This window comes from Antedon bifida, chromosome 7, assembly GCF_963402885.1.
Source record: "Antedon bifida chromosome 7, ecAntBifi1.1, whole genome shotgun sequence".
Lineage (NCBI taxonomy): Eukaryota > Metazoa > Echinodermata > Crinoidea > Comatulida > Antedonidae > Antedon > Antedon bifida.
The window spans coordinates 8129879-8153398 of record NC_136232.1 but is presented as its reverse complement, the minus strand read 5'-3'; the positions used below and the strand labels follow the sequence as shown (position 1 = coordinate 8153398).

Genomic DNA, 23520 nt, shown 5'->3' with positions numbered 1-23520 from the left:
TGTTTTGCTACAAAAAATTCTATTTTAACGTCAGTGCATACACGCAAATTGTAGGCCTACGGATACACCCACGTCATACTTTACGTACGTCGTGTCCTATCATCAGTTGGGAAACATCTGGCTAAAATTAGATTTGTTGCCAGGTTACAACTCGTATAGAATTGTTGACAATTCGAATACATAATTAATTGGATATGTAATTTAAACTCTTAACATACGTCTCTTCTTATTGAAATTCTTTAGAGAATGCAGTATTTATCAATAATTGATCGATTAACCAATATCGATAAATATAGCATATAGCAATAAAGTATGCGAAAATGAAATGAGGGCGCTAACACAGTTTAATGTATTTTATATTTAATTCTGACGGTAATAATATTTCCAAAAATAAACGCTAAACTGAGGAATTCTCCCATATTTTGGTGCTGTCGTTTGGCGCAGGCTCATTAAAATTAACAAATACACGTCATTGCATACACATTAATCAAAATACTGTAAATTCACATGGGTGCATAGCAGCTATATAGCAGCTACTCTTCTTTATTGCGTACCAAGCGTCACTCTACGCGTTTCCGTTTTACGCGATAGTGTACGCATTTCCTTTTTACGCGGATATAGTTTGTTAAACCCTGAGTGACACGCACGTGGCCTGAAAACCAACCTCCCTTATAAATAATATTCTTGTGTTTGGGTTGAGCGATTTGAATTATTTCTTGCGCTTCTTTACCCATAAATATTTATTTGCTATCACTTATATGTATCATCATATAGTTTGAACTTTTATTAGAAGAACGTCTGATAATAAATTCGGACTTTTGGGATTTAGCACTTGTGTGTGTTATGATTTTATGTTACCAGAATCAATGATGCGTGAAAGCCACAAACCACACACGACCGAAAGAGGTCTAGCTAGCCCGTGGATTACTGCCTGATATAGGTGGTGGTGGTAGGCCTAGCTTTAGGCTAGCCTTTTTAAAGTTTCAGAGAATATTATCGTACTTAAGAAGTCCTTAAAATGTGGGCCGGAGTTATTGTAATGTTAAGCATTGCTTGTTGTAGTTGTGAAGCAGTTACACATTGGTTTGTAACTGAAAAGGGAATGATAAATAATCAGGTACCGTCGTCGTCGTTGTAAATATATTGATTGTTTTTTTTATATTCAGTAGTACTCGGCATTGTTTGCTCCCTATTGTTATAAGAGGAATCCTAGGCCTAGCAGCATAGCATATTGAACCGTCTTTAACTAACTACAGATTATTATTTGGCCCAAACACTGGATTGGACAATTTTAGGTTATTTATGCCCCTGGGAAAATATATAATTATGAAAAATATGTGCAATTAAAAACAAAAAAATTCACAATATTAAATAATTATTAATATTAAATAATATTTTACTGTAGATTGAATCAGTATACAACTTACGCGAGTCGTACAACGTTGTTACTCTTTTACGTCAAGAAAATTTAACGAAAGAATCTGACGCAATTGAAATGGAGTTGATTCGACAGAAGAAACACATCGAAGATACTGAGGACAAGGATCATGATCTTGAAAAGAGGTTTCTGCTGACAGATCCAGATTGCGTCATCTCCGAGAAACCAATCGAGGAGTTTGACCTTTACACTAGTACCGTATTAACGTTGGAAAACAAGGGTATAAGGTACGATTGGTGGTTTAGGTTTGAAAATAAGTATAATCCCATTTTTAATGAACGTAAATAAGTTTTTAAGTTAACCATAATGCCAGTAAATTATTACAGTCCACTAAAGTTTACTATGGAAGTTGGAAAAAACTAATATATGTTAGAATGAATGGTGACTAAACAACAAGAGAGATTAGTACTTTAAAAATATTATGCATATTTTCATTTTAAATTATTTTGGTGGTTTTAGGTGGTGGCAGACTCACAAAAGTAGACAAATACCTTTTAAAATATGTTATGAATACACAATAGATCATAGTTTCTTGCAATCAGTAAGTAAGCTCTGTCTACACTATCAAACTAGTTTGACAAAAAAAGTGTGATGTGACCAAATATGGTGGTGATATGCTTAAATATGGTAGTGATATGCTTAAATATGGTAGTGATATTTTATTAGAAATGTTCTTTTTTATAAACCAACAATTAGTATATAAACTACAAACCAAACCAGAACATTTTCAATCATGGTTACGTAGTGATATGCTTAAATATGGTAGTGATATGCTTAAATATGGTAGTGATATGACATCATCATAAAGTTTGATAGTGTAGACAATTACAACTGTCAAAATGATTTCTTATAGCCCTCAGTATTTACCTTTTTCATATTAACCAACATTATAAATCTTAAACAAGTTTTACAGAAATAGAGAAAATTATATTATTTGATATTTGTGTTTACATATTGAACTTATGTGTTTTCTGTTTATCATTGAAAAGTTCAAAGTCAGGTAATCATGGTAGATAAGAAAATAAATAATACATTAATGCTGGGACATTAACCTGAAAAAGATGACCCCAGCTGACCTTACAATATATATCCAGAAATATCTAAAAAAGTAATTGAAATTGCTATGATATAATTTATTTTTCCTTTAAAAAAGAGGCATGTTGTTAAAGTATTAATTGCTATTGTTATCAAAAGGTTTTGTTTTTCCTTTTGCAGGCCTCAAGATTATATTCTCATAAAAGGAAAAGTGAAGAAATTTAAAAAGCCGAACTGTACAAAGATTGTTGATTTACCATTTAGCATGTACACGTATGAGCATCTTCAGGTACATACTGTTTCTCAACAATTGGTTACATACATGTTCTGTTTTATTAAAGACCCCTTCCCTACAATTTGTGACGTTTTGTAAAAATATTACATATTACTTTAAAAACATTAAACCAGGTCATTCCTTGTCTTAAATGTACATTTTATGGTAAATTATGATAAAAAGTGAGAAACAATGCACTACCTAAGTAGCTCGCGGCGAATGACCTCTTGTGGACGGTCTTTAGGCCAAGCCCAGCTAAGCTTAGTTTTGTAGGCCTAGCTGGTAAAACATCGGTAATGTACGAACATCGTACGCTAGCCAAAGGCCTAGCCTGACGTTGTATAGTTGCTGCATTAATTATCTTTCTGTTTTTGACAGACTCTGTTGATATAAATTGGGGGAAACCAAGTATTTTAGCTGAAAAGTTAGGAGTCTTCTATTTGTTTTGGCCTCATGATCGATCGAAAAGTGGGTAAATTACAGAAGAAAAACAAAAATATCAATCCGCATGCAATGCATTTTGGGATTTATAGCGGGCCGCTATAATTATTAGAATCGACTTATTTTTCACATTTTTAGTCGTTTCAAGACGAAAAAAGTTATCGCAATAGGACCATATAGTATTATTTTTACAGTGATCTTAAATTAGATCTAAAAAACGTAGGAGTCTTTAATATAAATATAATAAATAATGAAATCTCATTCTCACAGTGGCTTATTCAGTTAGAATAATTTGCTAAACTATATTTATACTATTAATGTCTATTATAATTGCTGTACATCTACACCCTGGATAAACCTATTATTTTCCTTGAACTCAAAAATAGAAAGTTCACTGAACACTTCTATCCATTTCTAAATCTGAACCACTCAGCATAATTTGGTATTTTTGTCCCAATGATAGGACTTGGTAATAAACCCTATTCATATTATCCCTGAATTTGAAAACACTTGTTCCATGACGAAGACAAAGGAAATTCTTACCACCAGTGTTACTATTATTCTGTGTCCTCTACTACCTTACCTTTGCTAGGCCACTCAAATTAATCTCTTCTTTCAGGGTATGCAAACAAGATCAAATGTTAGTGGACAGCCAGAGAAGGGTCTATACAGTACATTACCTGATAATGACCCTCTGAATAAAAAACTTGATAAGATAGGTCATTACATCAACAAAGCTTTGACTAAGGTACTTCATCAATAATATATGTAAATAAATAATGTGAAAATACACTGAATGTATTACATTTTAAAAATTGATTAATTAATAATTTCATTAATGGCCCAAATAACGCAAGCCGCACCAACCAACCATTTATATTGCGCCTTATCAAAACATTTCAAGGTTCATTGCAGAACTAAAGCTAAATGTTAAGCAATGTTAAGAAAAAAGTGTGATTTTAGGAGTTTTTAACATAATAAGATTTCATGTCTTTCAAGCACCCACTTAAGCAGATATTTATTATATATTTCTTTACCTGTTAGAATGCATCATCCTGGGTTCTGTATGACATGGCAACATTTTATTGGAGGATCAAAGGCGATGCCCTGATGGCTATTGAGTGTGCACGGCGATCGTTGCATTATTCTTCAAGGTAACAGCTTACTGTCTGTGGATGTCTGTCATTGTCAGTATCACCAGCATCAGGAATCCTAACAATGATAGAAATTATCTTATACAGTAGAACCCCTATTAAGGGAACACCTTCAGGACCCAACAAAGAGTCCCCTTAATATGGGCTAGCCATTAAATCATATATTCAGATTTAGACTAATTAGATCTAGACAATAGGACCAGTAAAATCACATTTTTACTGGTCCTCTACTCCTTTTACTGGTCACAGAATATTGGGCATATTAAGGTGGGGCCTTCAATTAACTTAAACAAATTAAAAATGAGGTACAAACAATCGACCAATTGTTTACATTTAGGCCAGGTGTGAAATATCGTGATGAAAAAAAGAAGAAAATTTGTGATGTTTCGGCAGATTTTACTGAAATTTTAACTCGCCAAGCGGACTTGTTATTTGACTATTTAACTGGCCCACCATGCATTTAACTGGCCATTGGCCGGTGGACCAGTGTTATTGCAAATGCTGTATACTGCCCCTGGTTTATTTCACAAAAAAGTGTGCCATGAATAGGAGTGTCCCAAAAGAAGGTTTTTACTTCAACACACCTTAAATTATTTATATCATCAAATCTTATCTGAAAAACCACATCATTTCCTGTAATTTAGCAATGCATTTAGAGAGGCTTATTGGCATGCAGCCAATTATTGTGCATTATTATGCATCAATGGAATTGAAAAACACAATCGCTCTTGCATGGAAGGTTTATATTTCAATGCACATTCATATTGTATTCTATTTAAAGATTTTGTGAATGCTTAAATTGCCTCATTCATGTTGAATCATACAACAAAAGAACAACAAAATATAATAGTTATTGTAATACAATACAATTACCTGTAAAATAAGTATTAATTCCAACTATTGTTTCTATCTCCTTGTAATGTGTGTAAATATTGAACTTTTAACATACACATACATACAGATTATAGACTGTATTCTATTATATAGACTAATTCTTATCTTGGTACAGTATAGCATAGAGATATTATAGTGAACTATAATATCTCTATGAGTATAGACAAGACAACACTAATGACGTATAAAAATGAATCACATACAAGTAACATCTATTTCCGTTGCGCCATTTTTCTCTAATTTCCAAATATAAAACAAATATTTTTATAAATTTTGTTTGGGTTTGTTTTAGAAAAAAGAAAGATATAGCATTACTGAATTTAGCAAATGTACTACATAGAGGGAGACATTCAGCTGATGCCGTCATTCTTACCCATGCTGCATTGGGAATTTCAAAAGATGTCAATGGTCTATATTTTACATTAGCTAATGTCTATGGGGTAAGTTAAAGATTCTGAGTTCAGCTTTTTATACATTAAAAAAAAGCATATGATTGAGAATGATAAAGCTCTGTCTACACTATCAAACTAGTTTATATGCCCAAATATGATATCATTATGGCCATATATGGGCACATAAAATTTCAATACAGTAATATTTAATGTTAATTTGTAGGCTCTTGGTGAACTAAATAGCTCTTTGTTATTCTATGAGCAAACGCTTCAGAAACAACCGGACTTTGAGGCAGCGACGAAGAGAATACACGCAATCTACTGCCAACGCAAGTTAGAGGCTGCCCTAGAGGCTCAGCATGAGTAAGTAACTTGGACTTTGCACGGCAAAAGGTACGAGCGAAGCTGACCTGGAGAATGACCCAGGGAAAAAGTTCAATTGGAACACCAGTATGTGGATTCGCTGAAAAATTAGACTTCACTGTTGAATATATACGGATATGTATATAGAATAGAAGGAATGGATGTCCATCATTGGACACAACATCTATAATAAAAATGATAACGACGTAACATATCTTCAATATTTATTATCTCTTTAATATTTGAGTATAAAAACAAACATAGATGTATCATTTATTATATCTCTTTGTGTTTTTTTTTTTGCAGTTCTTTGCAGCGAACTTTGTCAGAACTCCGAGAATACCAGAAACTGAACGATCATTTTGAAAGCATTCAGGAGAAGATACAGGCAGCTCAGTTGACCTCCGAAGAACAGTATGAGAAGAATATGAACTATCATCGTCACAAACTACAACGTAAATTATTTTTTATTTTTTTATGTAGTGACATTGTACCTTGGTGGTTAAAACCTCATTGTAAATTTGTTTTCTGATATCAAAATCAACATGTCATGTACTGCTATTATGGTATAGTGGTTAACATGCTTGCAAATAAAACCTCAGGATCTGGGTTTCTCTATTACTATAAATAGGTACTATATGCTTAACACAATAAAAAATGTTAGTTTTAGTAGGGTTTTACATTTGGTTTGGTAGTATAGCGTAAAAGTATATACTTTTTTTTAGATGAAACACATAAATGTGAGTTGAGAGAAGAGAAGGATAATCAGTATTTTGTCTGCAAAAGAAATAATATGGGCGCACAGACAGAGATGTTTGGAAATCCTCTTTTTTTTAAGGAAAATGTGAGTAGTATTAACCTTTAAATGTACATATTAATTTCTTTCTCTACTTGATGTCTAAAGCCCTGTCTACACTATTAAACTAGTTTGACAACAAGAGTGTGATGTGCCAAAATATGGTAGTGAAATGCTCAAATATGGTAGTGATATGACATCATCATGTCCATATATGGGCACATTACATTTTTTTGTCGCGTAACATTTGATAGTGTAGACAGGGCTTTATTCTATGAGTAATTAATGTTTTTCTACATTTTGTTATTATTTTTAGGAGCTTAACGCCACTGCTTTGGATACTGTAATTCCTCACTGCATTTATACAGATAATGAGGTGAGTTTTACCTGACCATTGTTTTGGTAGTTGATTGTTAACATGCTTTCCCTGACATTAGATTTTTCTCATGGCCTCATGTCACTAAGCCTAATAACAAGATATTAGTTTTTGTTTCATCATGTATACATAATATTATTTAAATGTGGATATTGTAAAAACAAGAGGACACCATCGGAAAGTGTAGGGGTTTGACATAGTGTTAAAAATATACATATCCTATTATCTTATTAAGGAGACACCTTCAGGTCATAACAATGTGTCCCCTGAATAGTGGTTGATTGCCTTTCATTGGGAAAGTATCCCTTTAAATAAGAGTGTTTCCAAATGAAGGATTCTACTATTATCTGTTTTTAAATATATTTTTAGGCAGTTTTATGTTTCAACTATACCAAATATGAAAAGAAGTTCAAGAAACCTCCCAGAATCATCGCAATAGCGCACCAGCCAACGACTGAGGAGGAAAAGCAGATGTATGAAAAACTTTCTAAATTTCAAAAATTACGCAGATCCAAAAATAATGGTACGAAACCAAATAAAGATCAGGAAAAATTAAATCCAAAATCTAGTGGTGATGCATCACCACCAGTAGAGAAAAGTAGTTCCAGAAGCAGTGCTGCCAGTGGTGATGCTACACCACCAGTAGAGAAAAGTAGTTCCAGAAGCAGTGTTGCCAGTGGTGATGCTTCAACATCAGTAGAGAAAAGTAGTTCCAGAAGCAGTACTGCTAGTGGTGATGCTTCAACACCAGTAGAGAAAAGTAGTTCCAGAAGCAGTGCTGCCAGTGGTGATGCTACACCACCAGTAGAGAAAAGTAGTTCCACGAGCAGTGCTGCCAGTGGTGATGCTACACCACCAGTAGAGAAAAGTAGTTCCAGAAGCAGTGCTGCAAGTAGCGGAAGCATTGAAACAAAAAGTAGTGCCACAATAAGTGCAGATACATTGTCTCTTACACCAAGTGAACTTGAAGAAGAAAGGTTGAGGATCTTGGCCAAACAGGAAGAATCTGATAGAATTTTGAACGATCCAGGAAGACACTATTCTACCAGTGATGATTTTCTTATAGTGAATAACAAAAGATTGACTGTTATGAAAAGAGATGACAGTGGTAAGTTGTGGCTTGGTGGTTATGATGCTCTGCTCTGGTCCTGAGTTCAAGTCCTGTCATGTCAGGATTTTTTCTAATGATAAATTACAACTCCACTCCCAAAGACTTGTAATATGACTGTTTATTTAGAGCATCTTGTATATATGTATTGCCACCTTTAAGAAGGATAGTGAATGAATTTACTTATGGTTATCCTTGAAAATTTGCCTAAATATTTAAACAAAACTAATAGGCATAAAAAGAAAAGTTCCCTAATTTTTTAAAATACAGTATACTGTAACTTAACTAAAATCAAATAAAAATTGAAGGCCTGGTAGAGGTGGACAGAGAAACCTACCTTCAAATTCTTCCATCCAGCCTAAAGCTTTTGCCATGGATCCTTTTTGACACCCATCCCTAGAGTCTCTACTGTAGCTACAATATTATTATTTCTTTTCAGCTAAATTCCATGCTGCACACCTTGCAGAGCAGACTGATCGTCAAGAAAAGTCGGTCCCTAAAGGCTGGCAGCATACTGATGACGGCCCTTGTATACAAGATGAATGGACAAAGGATGAATGCAAGGTCTACACAACACTACCAGATTGGACGACCTACTCACTAAGTCATGTACACCCAGAAAAAAAGGGTATTCGGTAAGAATTCTTTAGCGTTATCACAGCGAATGATTTGGGAGTTGAGTTTATTATGTTTGTTATATAGACTAAAGGTCTGTCTATACGATTAAACTAGATTGACAAAAAAAAATGTGCCTAAATATGGTAGTGATACTAAAATATGGTAGTGATATGACATCATCATGTCCATATATGGACACATCATATTTTGTTGTCAGTGTTTGATAGTGTAGACAGAGCCTAATGAATACATTTATTCTTTAGAATGGTTGAGCTTTTTAATGAGAATTTGGGAATTGAGAGGGACGAGGTTGTTGCTTTTCCATACTATCACCCAACATGTGTCCAGGAATCAAAGCTTGATCAAGGAGATACTGTTATGGACTATGTTGAAGGTATTACACAACGTGGGTCCATGCACAACTACAATGGACAGAAGTCACTGATAAAGGTAATTCTGCAAATTCTGACCAGTCTTTGAACAAAAATAAGTCACTGACATTGACAAAGATAATCAATGGCCATGAGTGGACTAGAATTCATTACAAGAGATCTTCCCCAAATCTCATGTACCTCCTGTGTTTGTGATGATATCCAATTTTATTGAGAAATAACTTCATTTTTGTTGGTTTTTTCAGGAATTTCTGAAGTATGGATTGAGTAGATGGATAACGATGGAAGAAATGGCGGAAAGAGTTCGCAAAGCTTGGCACGTTACAAAAGTAAGTTCAATTTTCCATTGCGTTTGGCAAAACTCGTTTTGAATAACTTATATGGCTTAGAAGTTCTGCTAACCAGTCATTTTAGCATTAATGAAATCTACATGACTCTTCTGAAGTGAATTTCTTATTTGTTTTATTGAAGAGTGAAGATGACCATTGGATGATCTACAATCATGCTGGTCTGTTCTGGCGTATAAATGGAAACTTTCATCAAGCCATTGAATGTTTCCGTCGGGCTGTGCATTATGTTCCGGTCGAATCTGGTGATGTTCCCTTAGTGAACGTTGCCAACTTGATGCTGTCCATTGGCAAGTACAATGATGCTAACCAGTTACTCAGAATGGCTTTGGTTGTCAACAAAACAGAGGTAACACTTTTATTATTTTTAACTTCCAAAAGAAGAGATGAAAAGGAGAAAAAGGAAAAGAAGTATATTTTTTTTACTTGTTGAATATCATGTTTGTGTTCTTGTTTGTTTTAGCCCTTGACCTACTTTCTCCTTGGCAATGTCTTAGCTGCCAACGGCAACTGGACATTGGCTGCTGAACAGTATCGTCAAGCTCTCAAGATCGATGAGAATTACGAGCCCGCCAAACTTGCCTTCCGTCACATCTATTGCTACGTAAGCTATTTTTGTAAAGATTGCGAAAGAATTGTTCCACGCTGGAGAAAAACTCTTGGACGTAGAAAACGTTCCAAGTGCGACATCCTGCGATCTGGTAGAAAGGAAAAATCGATTTCCGACGAAGACAGTATACAGAGTTGTAATTATGCTGAAAACAGTGCAATACCGAGTAGCTGCTACGCTGATGACCCGGAAGTGAATATAAAAGGTGATGGTCAAAGGGTCAAGGTGTGTCCATGTCCAGATGGAGTGTTAAAGCAAACATGCTGTAAGAGTGAAGTAGTTCAAACGTCATCACTTTCCAGTGATAACATGGTGAATTCCGCAAGCCATAAGAATAGTTCACCTTACACTCAGCAACATAACGATGGAAAGACAAATGCTGATAGGCAGGATGAACTACTCAAAACCAGTCATTATATTGGTGTGAACACTGATGGAACAGAAGGGGTAATAATAACATTATTATTATTATTATCTGTACAGTAAACACTCACATTTAGACTACATAAACTTCTCGAACACCAGAATATGGGCCAAAAGTCACAGATAATTAATATATATATATTGAATACTGACTGTCAGATGGGTACAGTATTTTATTGCTTTTCGTATATACTGTATTGTATTGTGTAGTTTCTCTAGCTTTTCCACTTGTAGCACTATGTGCGATAATTTTGAAATGCTCTCGTAATGTGTTATTTTTTTGCGTTTTTTCCCGTTTTTATTAGATGTCGGTTGGATTGAATGTTAAAAACGATGATCATACCGAGATAGTCAAGGATAAAAATGGTGTACCTGCTTCAGTGTATGGTCCAAAGATACCTGCTACTTCGTTTATTACCGATGGTAAATCGTTATGTTGTTGTTTATCAGTACCACCACCATCATGTAGATTTTGCGATCAGTATTACAGCTATATTCACAGAAATCCACAAGAAATAAAGTTGTGCAGTTTTCGCAAGAAAAGGGAACAATCTCTGTTCAAGCCACTGGGTTGTCAAAGGCCTCTGTCAAAAGAGTTGATACATTACCAATCATACTGGTGGCTATGGCTCTGCTTCCTTACAGTATTTAGAATCATGATGGTTGATGGTTTTAATATTTTTTTTGTGTCTTTCCAGAGTTTATCAAATTGATTGGTCAAACCCAGGAACCATGGCCGTCGCTTCAGGAATGTACATCATTCAAGAAGTCAAATCTAAAGGCGTTTACCAGTACCTGGTTATCTATACACGCTAAGGAGATAAAGTAATTGATTTGATGGAATTTTATTAATGATCAGCCATTCTGTATAAATAATAATCAAATTTCATTTGACTTTCCACATCTGTTGGTCCCTTCTTTCTTCATTTTCTTATTCCATCTTGATGTCATCTCATTGTTATCCACTGTATTATTCTTAGCGTCCAGGAATATATAGACTTCAAGGCAACAGATCCTCAGGGACGGTTTCTTCTACCCAACTGCCGTACTGACTTGACTGCTAGCCTACTGACGTTGGATCATTTGGAGGGCATTGCAAGGCGAGCTGAACTCAAATCCAGCAGTGAGAGAGGATTGAAAGAGGTAAGCATTGGGACACTGTATAACAAACAAATATTATTTAAACAATATTTATCAGATAATGTTGTTCATTGTATTCTCTAATTATTGGTTACATTTAACATTTTTTTTTTAGGTTCTTCAGAATCTTGGTGATGCTCCTATGACTAAAGACCAAATGGGAACAAAGATTGCAATAGCTTTATCGAAAGTAAGTCATCATCTGTAAAGATGGGTGGGGTCATGATGTCATGCATTGTGCTACACAAATTGTTAAATTCTGTCTGTAGAGTGATAAAGTACATTCTGAGAATGTTATGTATGCAGAAGTCATGGTTCTGGATCTGACACATTCTTAGCAGAATGAGCAGTACTTTATATCCTTTTTTCAGCCATTCTATAGTCACCACAGATTGACTTCTTTATCAGTAGTTGGAAACATGAACGCAAGTTGATCATACCAAGTACTGTATTAATCGTAAGATCATTTAGGAAAACATCTCACAAAGTAAAATTTTTACAATATTATTTTCTTTTTGTAAAATACTGTATTATTTATTTAATTATGTTTAATTTCTTTACAGAATCGAAACAACTGGATAGCAGCCAATGTGGCAAGTCTGTACTGGCGAGTTGTTGGCAATGCAAAGAAAGCAGTCGATTGCTCACGAATAGCTTTGTTCAACTCTCCTCCCGAACACAAGGTAGAGTAGAGTCCATTACTTGTTGAATGGTTGAATGATACCAAAAGATTTACTATTTACATTTTGTTGTTATATATTTCCAACTTCTGTTGTTAAGCTCATATTTGTTGCAGAGGCTCCTCGAGACTGAGGCTGTGCCTTGTGAGGAGCCTCTGAGTGAAATATTGAATAAAATAAAATGAAACTATTAACATTTAAAACCAAAACTGTGTTAAAGATCTTTAAATCTAGTTATAAAACTGGTGATCCTTAATTAATTACCTGTAATATACCTTTTACTACTTGATTCCTAAGAAAGCTCAATTGGTACTCCTGGGTATAGAGTCTAAGCATATACAGTACCTACGTGAATTTTAAATTGAAGATAATTGAATGAATAAACAAATTTGTTTTGTTTTTTAGGATTTAGCTCTCATAAACCTGATGAACATTCTTCATCGTGCTGGTTATGCTCAGGATGCTATCATCATCGGCGGCATTGCTCTAGAGTCTTCACCACAATTGGCGGTCAATTACTTCACTCTAGCTAACATCCATTCTTCTCTGGTGAGTTTATTGCACAATGATTGAGCTGTTACTGATACTTTTTATCAGAAGCTTCTTCCTCTTCACATACCTTCCCGTCGCCTTCACTCGTCTTAAAAAATTCTCCTTTCCATTCCACTAAAACATATGGCCTAAGCACCTTTAATTCTGCTGCCTCTCTTTTATAGAATGACCTACCCGCCTCTATTAGATCATGTTCTTCTACTATCGCCTTTAAATCTGCCTTGAAAACTCATCTTTTTCTTTCAAATTGAGCTCTCTCATACACCACGCCTTTGATCACTTACTGCTGGAATTGGCGCATTACAAATTCATATTATTATTATTAAAAGAATATTTTTTGACAATTTTTTATCTCCTCCATAGGATCAATTTGCTGAAGCCATCAAATACTATGAAAAAACATTACAACAACAATCAGACTTTAAACCTGCCATTGATCGTCTGAAGACCATTAAATGTGCCATCATCAACCACCAAGCAGGATCCACATAAATAATACTTATCTTTTTAATATTTCTAAATCTGAGACAATAAAAAATTTAAATACAAGCTTGGAAATACATACCTGTGTACAGGAATATTTTAAAAGCTCAGGTTTTAACATCTTTTGTTTAATACCTAAATCATCCTAATATTGTATGGTATAATAATTAATATCAATTAATATGGAAAATATGTATCAGTATTTCTTATGTTTGAGTACATTTTTATGTTGATAACTATGCAAAGAAATTCAGTATTTTAACTTTCATGACAGCGCAATATTAATATATACTGCTGTGAAATCCAAAAATAACAATGCAAATTTTAAAAAACATAACCTCACATTGACTTAATACTGTAGTAACAGTAAATCAATATTTAAGAGTGTTAAAATCAAGCATTAATTCAAGTAATCGATGAGTATACATAAATTTTTAATAGAAAGTTGTAAAATCATGGTAAAATTTTTTTTTTTCTATAATAATAATTGTTTTGTTTAACTATAAAAAATTTAAAATAATTGAAATTGGGAAAATATAATTTTGTTTACTAAAATAATTTGGTATTGACATACGTTCTTTCAAAATGTATTTATTTCTATGAAATATAGTATATTATTAATATTATTATTAACTGACCTTTGATTGACATCTTTAGTATTAAATTATCTTCCACTGTGATATACAGTAGTTGCATTATTGGGTCAAATGATGACAATAAATGTAATTTTCTTCCACATTGTTATTTTCTTCATTTTTATCACCTTCACGATATAGGTGCAACGCAAGTGAGTGAGTAAAAAAATTACAAGCAATAACACTTTATGGTTATCAAATTACTTGAGGTGGGCTTGGGAATCAAGTTTAATGCATTCACATCCAATCCATTCATAACTTTCTTTTTTTCTTCTACTTGATCCAATCTTCTGAGTTGAAAAATGGGTCGTGATTGCAGAAAAGACCTTGAGCTGTCCAGGTGCGTTTTAGTAGGACTGATGATTCTGAGCAAAAAATCATACACTAGGCCTAGGCCCAGAGTATTTCAAAACGGGCCAAAATGTTGTCTGTTCAATCAAATCAGTTAAAAAACTAAGAAGCTAAAAAAGACCTAAAATACCAAAAAAAAAAGTTTCTTTTTAATTTTTACTACTAGGCCCTATGCCAGATGGATCGTTCAAATACTGATAATAGCCGATTAGCTACCACACGTCCTGATTAGTCCGAGATAGGAATGTTTTTAATACACAACTGCTAGATAGGCTTCTTACTACTAGGCCTAGCCTACCTTTATTTATAAAAGGTCTAGCCTAGCCTAGCCTAGCCTTTAGCTAGGCCTGGCTGGCCTGTCTTGATTTTGAGCTTTAGCCGGCCCTAGGCTAGATCTAACATAATAAATTACACTAAACTTTATAGTAGGCCTACTTATTTTAATTTCTTGCTCTTAATTACCTTCTTATTTCCATTACCTGGGTAGTTCTTTACAGGTTGTTTTTATAGCCACGTCTTATGCCCTACGTTTGAAAAGTAAAAACATGGCACCGCGAATTTCAACAAAAACTTTTCTCTGCATGATGAACCACGTGGCACGGTATGGGGACTGGGCATGCGCGTAGATGGTTCTTTTTAGCATGCACATGAAAAAGAAGTAAAGTGGTTGTGAGGTTGAAATAACATTAAGAAGATTATTATTTTATTTTAAGGTCACGAAAAATTGCACACAACTTTGCCAATGGATTATATATTTATATTTTATTTACACAAGTTAAAATTCTTCTCTAGAAATAAATTATAGCACATAATATGATGTGTTCATTCTGAGATTTATGAATTGGCTGTTTATACCATAACAATTTTGTTATTTTATCTTCAATTGTAGGTAAAATTTAATAGACCTAATTCTAATATCTATAATTATATCTATTATTATTTGAAACAGTAGGCCTATCACTCTTTTATTCAACAATGCAGCTGAACATTGAAAAGAAAAATAACTTATTAAAGTATAAACTGTACTCCACAGTACTTACATAAAATATAGCTACTAAAAGTGTAGATAATGCTTAATCTATATCTCATGATGCAAAATTGTTATTCTATAACATTTGATGATCTTCTGTTTATAATAATTTAATTTTATTTATTTTGTCTGTGCTTTGTTCTTTCTCTCACTGCTCAACTTGGGCTAGGACCAAGGCAACACGGCACGGAACATACACCTACAATAAAAACAAAAAAGATAAGATAAAAATAAATGTGTTATGCCACTGTTCAATTATTACAAATTTTTTTGGAAAAACCCATAAAAAAGCCTAATATTTTTTGTTACAAGCAGGGGCGGATTCAAACCAGGAAATTGGGAATATAAAAAGAATCACCAGGCTACAGTGTCACTACCTGAATGGAATGTGGACAATCATGCCATTTGAAGTCTTGAGTAAAGAATTCCGTAGAATGATTGATAAGGCCATGACCACCAAATGCAGCAGAATCAGAGTCAAGTACTATCTTGTATCTGGAACACATTGTTAAGTAACAACTGAATACAGTAAAAACAAACTGTGGATAGAACCCTTATTAAGGATTCTTTGACCGTGTCCTCTGAATGGGGGTGTCCTCTGAATAGGGGTGTCCTCTGAATGGGGGTGTCCTCTGAATAGGGGTGTCCTCCGAATAGGGGTGTCCTCTGAATAGGGGTGTCCTCTGAATAGGGGTGTCCTCTGAATGGGGGTGTCCTCTGAATGGGGGTGTCCTCTGAATGGGGGTGTCCTCTGAATGGGGGTGTCCTCTGAATGGGGGTGTCCTCTGAATGGGGGTGTCCTCTGAATGGGGGTGTCCTCTGAATGGGGGTGTCCTCTGAATGGGGGTGTCCTCTGAATGGGGGTGTCCTCTGAATAGGGGTGTCCTCTGAATAGGGGTGTCCTCTGAATAGGGGTGTCCTCTGAATGGGGGTGTCCTCTGAATGGGGGTGTCCTCTGAATGGGGGTGTCCTCTGAATGGGGGTGTCCTCTGAATAGGGGTGTCCTCTGAATAGGGGTGTCCTCTGAATAGGGGTGTCCTCTGAATGGGGGTGTCCTCTGAATGGGGGTGTCCTCTGAATAGGGGTGTCCTCTGAATAGGGGTGTCCTCTGAATAGGGGGTGTCCTCTGAATAGGAGGTGTCCTCTGAATAGGGGTGTCCTCTGAATAGGGGTGTCCTCTGAATAGGGGTGTCCTCTGAATGGGGGTGTCCTCTGAATGGGGGTGTCTTCTGAATGGGGGTGTCCTCTGAATAGGGGTGTCCTCTGAATAGGGGTGTCCTCTGAATGGGGGTGTCCTCTGAATGGGGGTGTCCTCTGAATGGGGTGTCCTCTGAATGGGGGTGTCCTCTGAATGGGGGTGTCCTCTGAATGGGGGTGTCCTCTGAATGGGGGTGTCCTCTGAATAGGGGTGTCCTCTGAATAGGGGTGTCCTCTGAATGGGGGTGTCCTCTGAATGGGGGTGTCCTCTGAATAGGGGTGTCCTCTGAATGGGGGTGTCCTCTGAATGGGGGTGTCCTCTGAATGGGGGTGTCCTCTGAATGGGGGTGTCCTCTGAATGGGGGTGTTCTCTGAATGGGGGTGTCCTCTGAATAGGGGTGTCCTCTGAATGGGGGTGTCCTCTGAATAGGGGTGTCCTCTGAATAGGGGTGTCCTCTGAATAGGGGTGTCCTCTGAATGGGGGTGTCCTCTGAATGGGGGTGTCCTCTGAATGGGGGTGTCCTCTGAATGGGGGTGTCCTCTGAATGGGGGTGTCCTCTGAATGGGGGTGTCCTCTAAATAGGGGTGTCCTCTGAATGGGGGTGTCCTCTGAATAGGGGTGTCCTCTGAATGGGGGTGTCCTCTGAATAGGGGTGTCCTCTGAATGGGGGTGTCCTCTGAATAGGGGTGTCCTCTGAATGGGGGTGTCCTCTGAATGGGGGTGTCCTCTGAATAGGGGTGTCCTCTGAATAGGGGTGTCCTCTGAATAGGGGTGTCCTCTGAATGGGGGTGTCCTCTGAATGGGGGTGTCCTCTGAATGGGGGTGTCCTCTGAATGGGGGTGTCCTCTGAATAGGGGTGTCCTCTGAATAGGGGTGTCCTCTGAATAGGGGTGTCCTCTGAATAGGGGTGTCCTCTGAATAGGGGTGTCCTCTGAATAGGGGTGTCCTCTGAATAGGGGTGTCCTCTGAATAGGGGTGTCCTCTGAATAGGAGTGTCCTCTGAATGGGAGTGTCCTCTAAATGGGGGTGTCCTCTAAATGGGGGTGTCCTCTGAATAGGGGTGTCCTCTAAATGGGGGTGTCCTCTGAATAGGGGTGTCCTCTGAATGGGGGGGGGGGGGGGTGTCCTCTTAATAATATGTATTGCCCCCTGTATGTTTTAGAGAAAAGTTCACATTAATAGAGGTGTACTCTAAATGGGGGTGTCCTCTAAATGGGGTGTCCTCTGAATGGGGGGGGGGTGTCCTCTGAATGGGGGTGTCCTCTTAATAATATGTATTGCCCCCTTGTATGTTTTAGAGAAAAGTTCACATTAATAGGGGTGTCCTCTAAATGGGGGTGTCCTCTGAATGGGGGTGTCCTCTGAATGGGAGTGTCCTCTGAATGGGAGTGTCCTCTGAATGGGGGGTGTCCTCTGAATGGGGGTGTCCTCTGAATGGGAGTGTCCTCTGAATGGGGGGTGTCCTCTTAATATGTATTGCCTCTTGTATGTTTCACACTAGGATATTTTCCCATTAATAGAGGTGTTCAAAAGAAAGGGTTATATTGTAGTTGTGGGTGATAGAGTTGGTAAACAACTTAATAAATAGATAAATATCAGGCAAACTCTAATTTTCAGTAAAGGATACTTTCCAGGTTTGTGCACACCAATCCGATAATCTGCAAAACTTTTATTTGGGTGAAAATTAAAGATAAAAAGAAGATTCGCTCTCTCAAATCCTATTATCTTGTCATCCTCATGCTTGCAGCTTATGTAAGCCTGAAAAAGAAAATCACTCAACTAAATACAGAAAGAATTAAGTATTTTTCGGATGTTTGTTAAGAGATTAATATGCACCACACATTGTATGCAACAACAAAAATTGTGTAACAGCTATAGCCAGTGGAGCAGTAGCCTTCAACTATGAAGTTTGCTCCAAAATGGAATAAGAAGTATATTTATTTTTTTACATTGATTGAATAAATTAACTACCTGTGGACTGTTTAACCAATGGAATTGCTCTTCTAATTTATTCATAGCAGCATCAAACTCGTTTAAGTACCCATACCGAAGATTAGAATCATCAACTACGTTCCACTGACGTCTGGCATAGTGGAAGCTGTTGCCGTTACCTGGTCTTGGGAAATCTAACCACTCTGGATGTCCGAACTCGTTACCTGAATGTGATTATTACAAGTCTTATATTAAAAATATTGTAGAGCATAATTTTCAATTCAAGTTCACATTTATTTAGCCAAAAAGCAGTATGAACCTTACACAAAAGAGAGCATTTTTTTGTAGTAGTAAGTCCCTTTACAAAGTAACAACTAGAAGGGCACTCAGAGAGCGTAAACCTTCGCCTAGGCATATGAAAATGACGTGTTTCTATACAGATATGAAACCAGTCTTTAAAATCTTATGAAAATCGGGCAATAACTTTTTGAGTAATCCTGCCAACTAACAAATATAGAAAGAAGAAAACAAACACACGTAATCTACCACATAACCTCTCTGGAGGTAATAAGTAATAACATACAAGAAAACATAACAAAAAAAAGAAAAATTTAACAAAATAAAATCGTTTTTACCTATAAAATTAAGCCATCCTTCTCCTCCAAGTGCATGTGTAAGTAGTCTTACTATCTTGTGAAGCGCCATCCCACGATCGATGACATGGGTCAACTCCGTCATCTTTGACATATTTGTGTACATTTCTTTATCCATAAGCCAAAAGGCTAGAGTCTTGTCACCTACTAACGCCTGATCGTGGCTCTCAGCGTAAGCGATACTTTTCTCACCGTGTCTGCGATTAATTAAGGTCCAGACGATGTTTCCAACATTCCAATCTTCATCTTTTACTTCTTTCAGAAGCTTAAAACAAAACATAACATACTTAGTACAGCCAACTTGTAGCAAATCTTTTATAAATGGAGTATTTTTAAAATAATTATTTCTGCTGTACCTTTATCCACTGGTCTGGTATACTCATGGCTAAACGATAATCAAACCCATTACCACCCTCTAGCACAGGTCGACACAAGGCTGGCATTCCTGAAACATCCTACAATTTATAAGAAAACTTAGATTTAACATCATAAATATCTTAAATAACTAACTAATATGATAAACTGATGTAGTTTGTGTGCATGTTCACATAGTAGAGCATCCCCCTCCTCACAAACAAAATTAACTGATAATTTCACATGATAGGTGAACAAACTCACCTCTGCAATAGTGATGCATTCTGGGTAGAATGTATGCAGCATGTGATTGGCCAAGATTAGGTAGACTAGTGCCTCTGTGTCAGTACCAAGGCCAAAGTATTCCTCATATCCACCACTAAAGTTTGATGCTACATGGAAAAAAGACACATAATATATTACAGAATATACTCAAAAGTTGTAATTTGACACATAATAAGCTTCTAATAAAAATGTCTCACAATGCAATCCACAAGAATGATGACTTTCACAAAAAGAGGGTGCATGGATTTCAAAATGCTTACATGCAATGAAAAAGAGATCAGAAACCAGCCATTTGAAGGCCAGCATGTTAACTTCCAAATAACCATAATATTAAATGTTAAAATCCTACCTATACCATGATGGTGGTAAAGCATTGAAGTTACACCATCAAATCTATAACCATCAAATTTGAACTCCTCCATCCACCAACGCAAGTTTGATAATAAAAACCGCAATACTTCCCAACTAAAAGAAAATGTTTTTTTATTTCCGTCATACGTAATTCAAAATACAGCATTGGCCATCAACCAGAAGTTTGTCAGATTGTATAATACTTTAAACACAATGTTTATAAAGTACTTACTTTTTATAGTCAAAAAGTCTACTGTCCCATAATTCATGAACACCCCTACGACCAGAATGGAAGAAGCAAGAATCTGTGCCATCAAACTGGTTCAAACCATCCAGCACATTTTTAGCAGAGTGACTGTGGACGACATCGAGGAAAACAACGAGTCCAAGATGGTGAGCTGTATCAATCAGCTTCTTTAAGTCTTCAGGACTTCCGTATCGACTGTAAACATAAAGAAGAAGAAATTAAAATATATATATTCTCATTCAACTGTGGATTAGTATTTTTTGGACGGCTTTTTTCAGGATAAGGTTCTAGGTTTTGTAAATTGTACAACTCCTGGGTGGAATTGACTTTGGGGCTATGATTTACCTTGATGGTGCAAAAAAGCTGGTGACCTGATAGCCAAAGCTAGCATAGTAAGCATGCTCCATGACTGCCATCAATTGAACACAGTTATACCCTGAAAGAGAAAAGACCCTTTTCTTGTTGCCAATATGTAGAAAATAAGGAAGAAAGAAAAATCTAGATCTTTAATCGTCAGGAGATGAATATCTTGTAAAGCAAGTTCCCCCCTCCACCCAAAGATCAAGTTTCCCATCAAATCTATTTTTGAAAAAATGCAATATTCATGATTGCAATCTATACATTTTTCATCATGGAGATATGACATAAAATCCATAAAAACAGGCTTAAGCTCTGTTTACACTATAAAACTAGTGTGATGTGCCCAAATATGGTAGTGATGTGACATCACAATGTACATATGGGCAAATCACATTTTTTTGTCACTAAGTTTGATAGTGTAGACAGAGCTTTAATATTGAGAACAGACTTGAATATTCATTACCTTGCTTCTTTATGCGTGGAAGAACGTTATGTGTGAAATGCTCATAACTTGATACTTTCCCTTCCCAAGATGATATTCCAACATGGGCTTCGTAAATTCTTAAGCTGGATGGTGTCTTTGGTTTTTTGTGCTGCATTTGGTACCGCTTACTTGCCTCTGGATTCCAAAAATATGGTTCAAAGAGCATGTTTTCTTTATTCTGCACAACGTACTTGGCCCAAGGACATATCCTATCTATGTACTGGCCATCTTTTAATTTGATTACAAGCTGAAAAAATACATTAGTTAGCTCAAGTGAATCGAAAAGAACTGTGGGTAGGGAGAGATAAAAATTAAGCTGAAACTTCAAGTCAAATAATAAGTGAATGGATTCTAGGGCATCCCTGGATTCTAGTGCATCCCTGGATTCTAGTGCATCCCTGGATTCTAGTGCATCCCTGGATTCTAGGGCATCCCTGGATCCTAGGGCATCCCTAGATTCTGTAGCATCTCCCTGTAGAGCACACTTATATATCTGCAATCTTGACTGTATATTACCTTATAAGCACTATTGTGAGGTATAGGAACACCATTTTCTCCAGGAGGAATCACAAGCTCCCACTTTCCAAATCCAATATTTTTGAATTCCGGTGAAAGCTCCCAGTTATCTAAAAAAAAATTCATCATCTATTAGAATAATAATAATGTCTACATGTCTTCAAAAGGCATCATGGGAAGGTAAATAGTCCCAACTAAAGTGGTGAGTTTGATTCTCAAAAAGTCTTACAATATATGGTAGGTTTTTGACCAAAATAAAAATTTTTACCAGCAACAATAATTGCACTTACTGTATTCTCCCTTTAGGTACACTGCCTCTGCAGCTGGTACCCACTCTCTGCATACAACACCTCCATCATCTGTCACATGTAATCCAAAATGGTCGTAACTTCTTGAGAATTCATCTAAGCCACCTTGATCTCGTTCAATGTCTTCTAGCAACTTTTTGAAACAACCATATCTATTAAAATTATCATAACATAATGGTTAAATTTTAAAAATAAAATCATAGACAGGGCCTAGGCCTACATCCAAACTGTAAATAATTTAAAAAAAACCTAATATAATACTATACCTAGGCCTATTCTATATACTGCTACTAGGCATATAGTTTTGAGAATTATGACACATATGGCGCACCATACATATTAACATTCCGGAGGCTCATACACACACCTTCTCCAAAGCATGCTCGCCTCGCCTGGCACACCACAGCGTAGGTCTAGGCCGAGAGTGTTGGGGCCTACACACACTCAGTCAGTCTGTCGGACAGCCTACATAAACTAACTAGGCCTAGGCTGTCATAGAGATTCATAATCATAGGTTAAATTAGCACTAAATAATAGATTAATACTTCACCGGTGAACAATTTCTTTTTTAAATGGTCGTAAATAACTATCAATCTCGAAAAGTTTGTCAAGATTCGGAGTCTCGGGAAGAACAGCGCTGCTACTGTGGGCAGCCATCTTTGTTTACTTAGAGAGGGCGCTACCACATTTGGGACTTACCTGGATGCATGACGTAATTGTATATTTATAGGTGGTGTGTGATTTCTCTCATGCACTCTGACACATTATTTGTTGTTTTATGACGTGGCTGGTCTAAAAATATTGCATCATATTTTAATAAAATAATTGTCGTTTTAATATTCAAACGATTCATTGCTGCAATGTACCTGTCTGTACTGATATATAATATATATAATTTGCTGTATGAAAAATGTACAGGCCTGTTTTTATGAAAAATACTTACTACTGTACTAGAAAACCTCTCCCACATGGCATGGTTTTCCTGGTAATTATTAAAGTACTTATTTATGATTAAGTACTTAGTTATTGCATTCCATCACAATTTGTAATAAATAGACGATTTATATATTCTGCTACCTACAGAAAATAAAAAAGATCTGTCTACACTATCATTGTATCAAACTAGTTTGACAAAAAAAGTGTGATGTGCCCAAATATGGTAGTGATATGCTTAAATATGGGAGTGATATAACATCATCGTGTCCACATTTGGGCACATCACATTTTTTTTTTCACCTAAAGCTTATGAGAGTGCAAAGAAAGAATGCAAAGAAAATAACTGCACTATGTGCTCCCATTT

General features: G+C 36.2%; 2 protein-coding genes across 2 annotated transcripts; one reads left to right on the top strand and one right to left on the bottom strand.

Annotated features, from left to right (window-relative positions):
* The first annotated feature begins 898 nt into the window (after nt 1-898).
* On the top strand, nt 899-14085 carry LOC144849035 (tetratricopeptide repeat protein 17-like). Its single transcript, XM_078705989.1, has 23 exons — nt 899-1117; nt 1406-1665; nt 2654-2762; nt 3808-3936; nt 4233-4342; nt 5529-5676; nt 5852-5991; nt 6298-6446; nt 6717-6835; nt 7104-7163; nt 7533-8271; nt 8711-8906; nt 9153-9339; nt 9527-9610; nt 9753-9977; nt 10092-10685; nt 10967-11084; nt 11360-11486; nt 11642-11804; nt 11917-11991; nt 12365-12484; nt 12887-13030; nt 13397-14085. The coding sequence occupies exons 1-23, from the start codon at nt 1019-1021 to the stop codon at nt 13523-13525; spliced, it is 4224 nt and encodes a 1407-aa protein (XP_078562115.1). The 5' UTR covers nt 899-1018; the 3' UTR covers nt 13526-14085.
* Nucleotides 14086-15245: 1160 nt separating this feature from the next.
* LOC144849038 (1,4-alpha-glucan-branching enzyme-like) lies at nt 15246-22963 on the bottom strand. Its single transcript, XM_078705993.1, has 14 exons — nt 22771-22963; nt 22203-22372; nt 21913-22022; nt 21376-21643; nt 20898-20988; nt 20538-20747; nt 20304-20419; nt 19934-20061; nt 19672-19770; nt 19298-19580; nt 18702-18886; nt 18358-18488; nt 15910-16027; nt 15246-15731 (listed from the first exon to the last, which is right to left on the bottom strand). The coding sequence occupies exons 1-14, from the start codon at nt 22875-22877 to the stop codon at nt 15681-15683; spliced, it is 2067 nt and encodes a 688-aa protein (XP_078562119.1). The 5' UTR covers nt 22878-22963; the 3' UTR covers nt 15246-15680.
* Between the last annotated feature and the right edge of the window lie 557 nt (nt 22964-23520).

What these genes read in the sequence shown, in the direction of transcription:
- LOC144849038 (XM_078705993.1), bottom strand. Translation starts at nt 22,877, where the DNA reads ATGGCTGCCCACAGTAGCAGCGCTGTTCTTCCCGAGACTCCGAATCTT. An exon ending in AATGCATCACTATTGCAGAG is followed by an intron (nt 19,771 to 19,933) that starts GTGAGTTTGTTC and finishes TATAAATTGTAG; the next exon opens with GATGTTTCAGGAATGCCAGC. An exon ending in GGTGTGCACAAACCTGGAAA is followed by an intron (nt 16,028 to 18,357) that starts GTATCCTTTACT and finishes AATGTGTTCCAG; the next exon opens with ATACAAGATAGTACTTGACT.
- LOC144849035 (XM_078705989.1), top strand. Translation starts at nt 1,019, where the DNA reads ATGTGGGCCGGAGTTATTGTAATGTTAAGCATTGCTTGTTGTAGTTGT. An exon ending in CATTAGCTAATGTCTATGGG is followed by an intron (nt 5,677 to 5,851) that starts GTAAGTTAAAGA and finishes GTTAATTTGTAG; the next exon opens with GCTCTTGGTGAACTAAATAG. An exon ending in TTGCAATAGCTTTATCGAAA is followed by an intron (nt 11,992 to 12,364) that starts GTAAGTCATCAT and finishes ATTTCTTTACAG; the next exon opens with AATCGAAACAACTGGATAGC.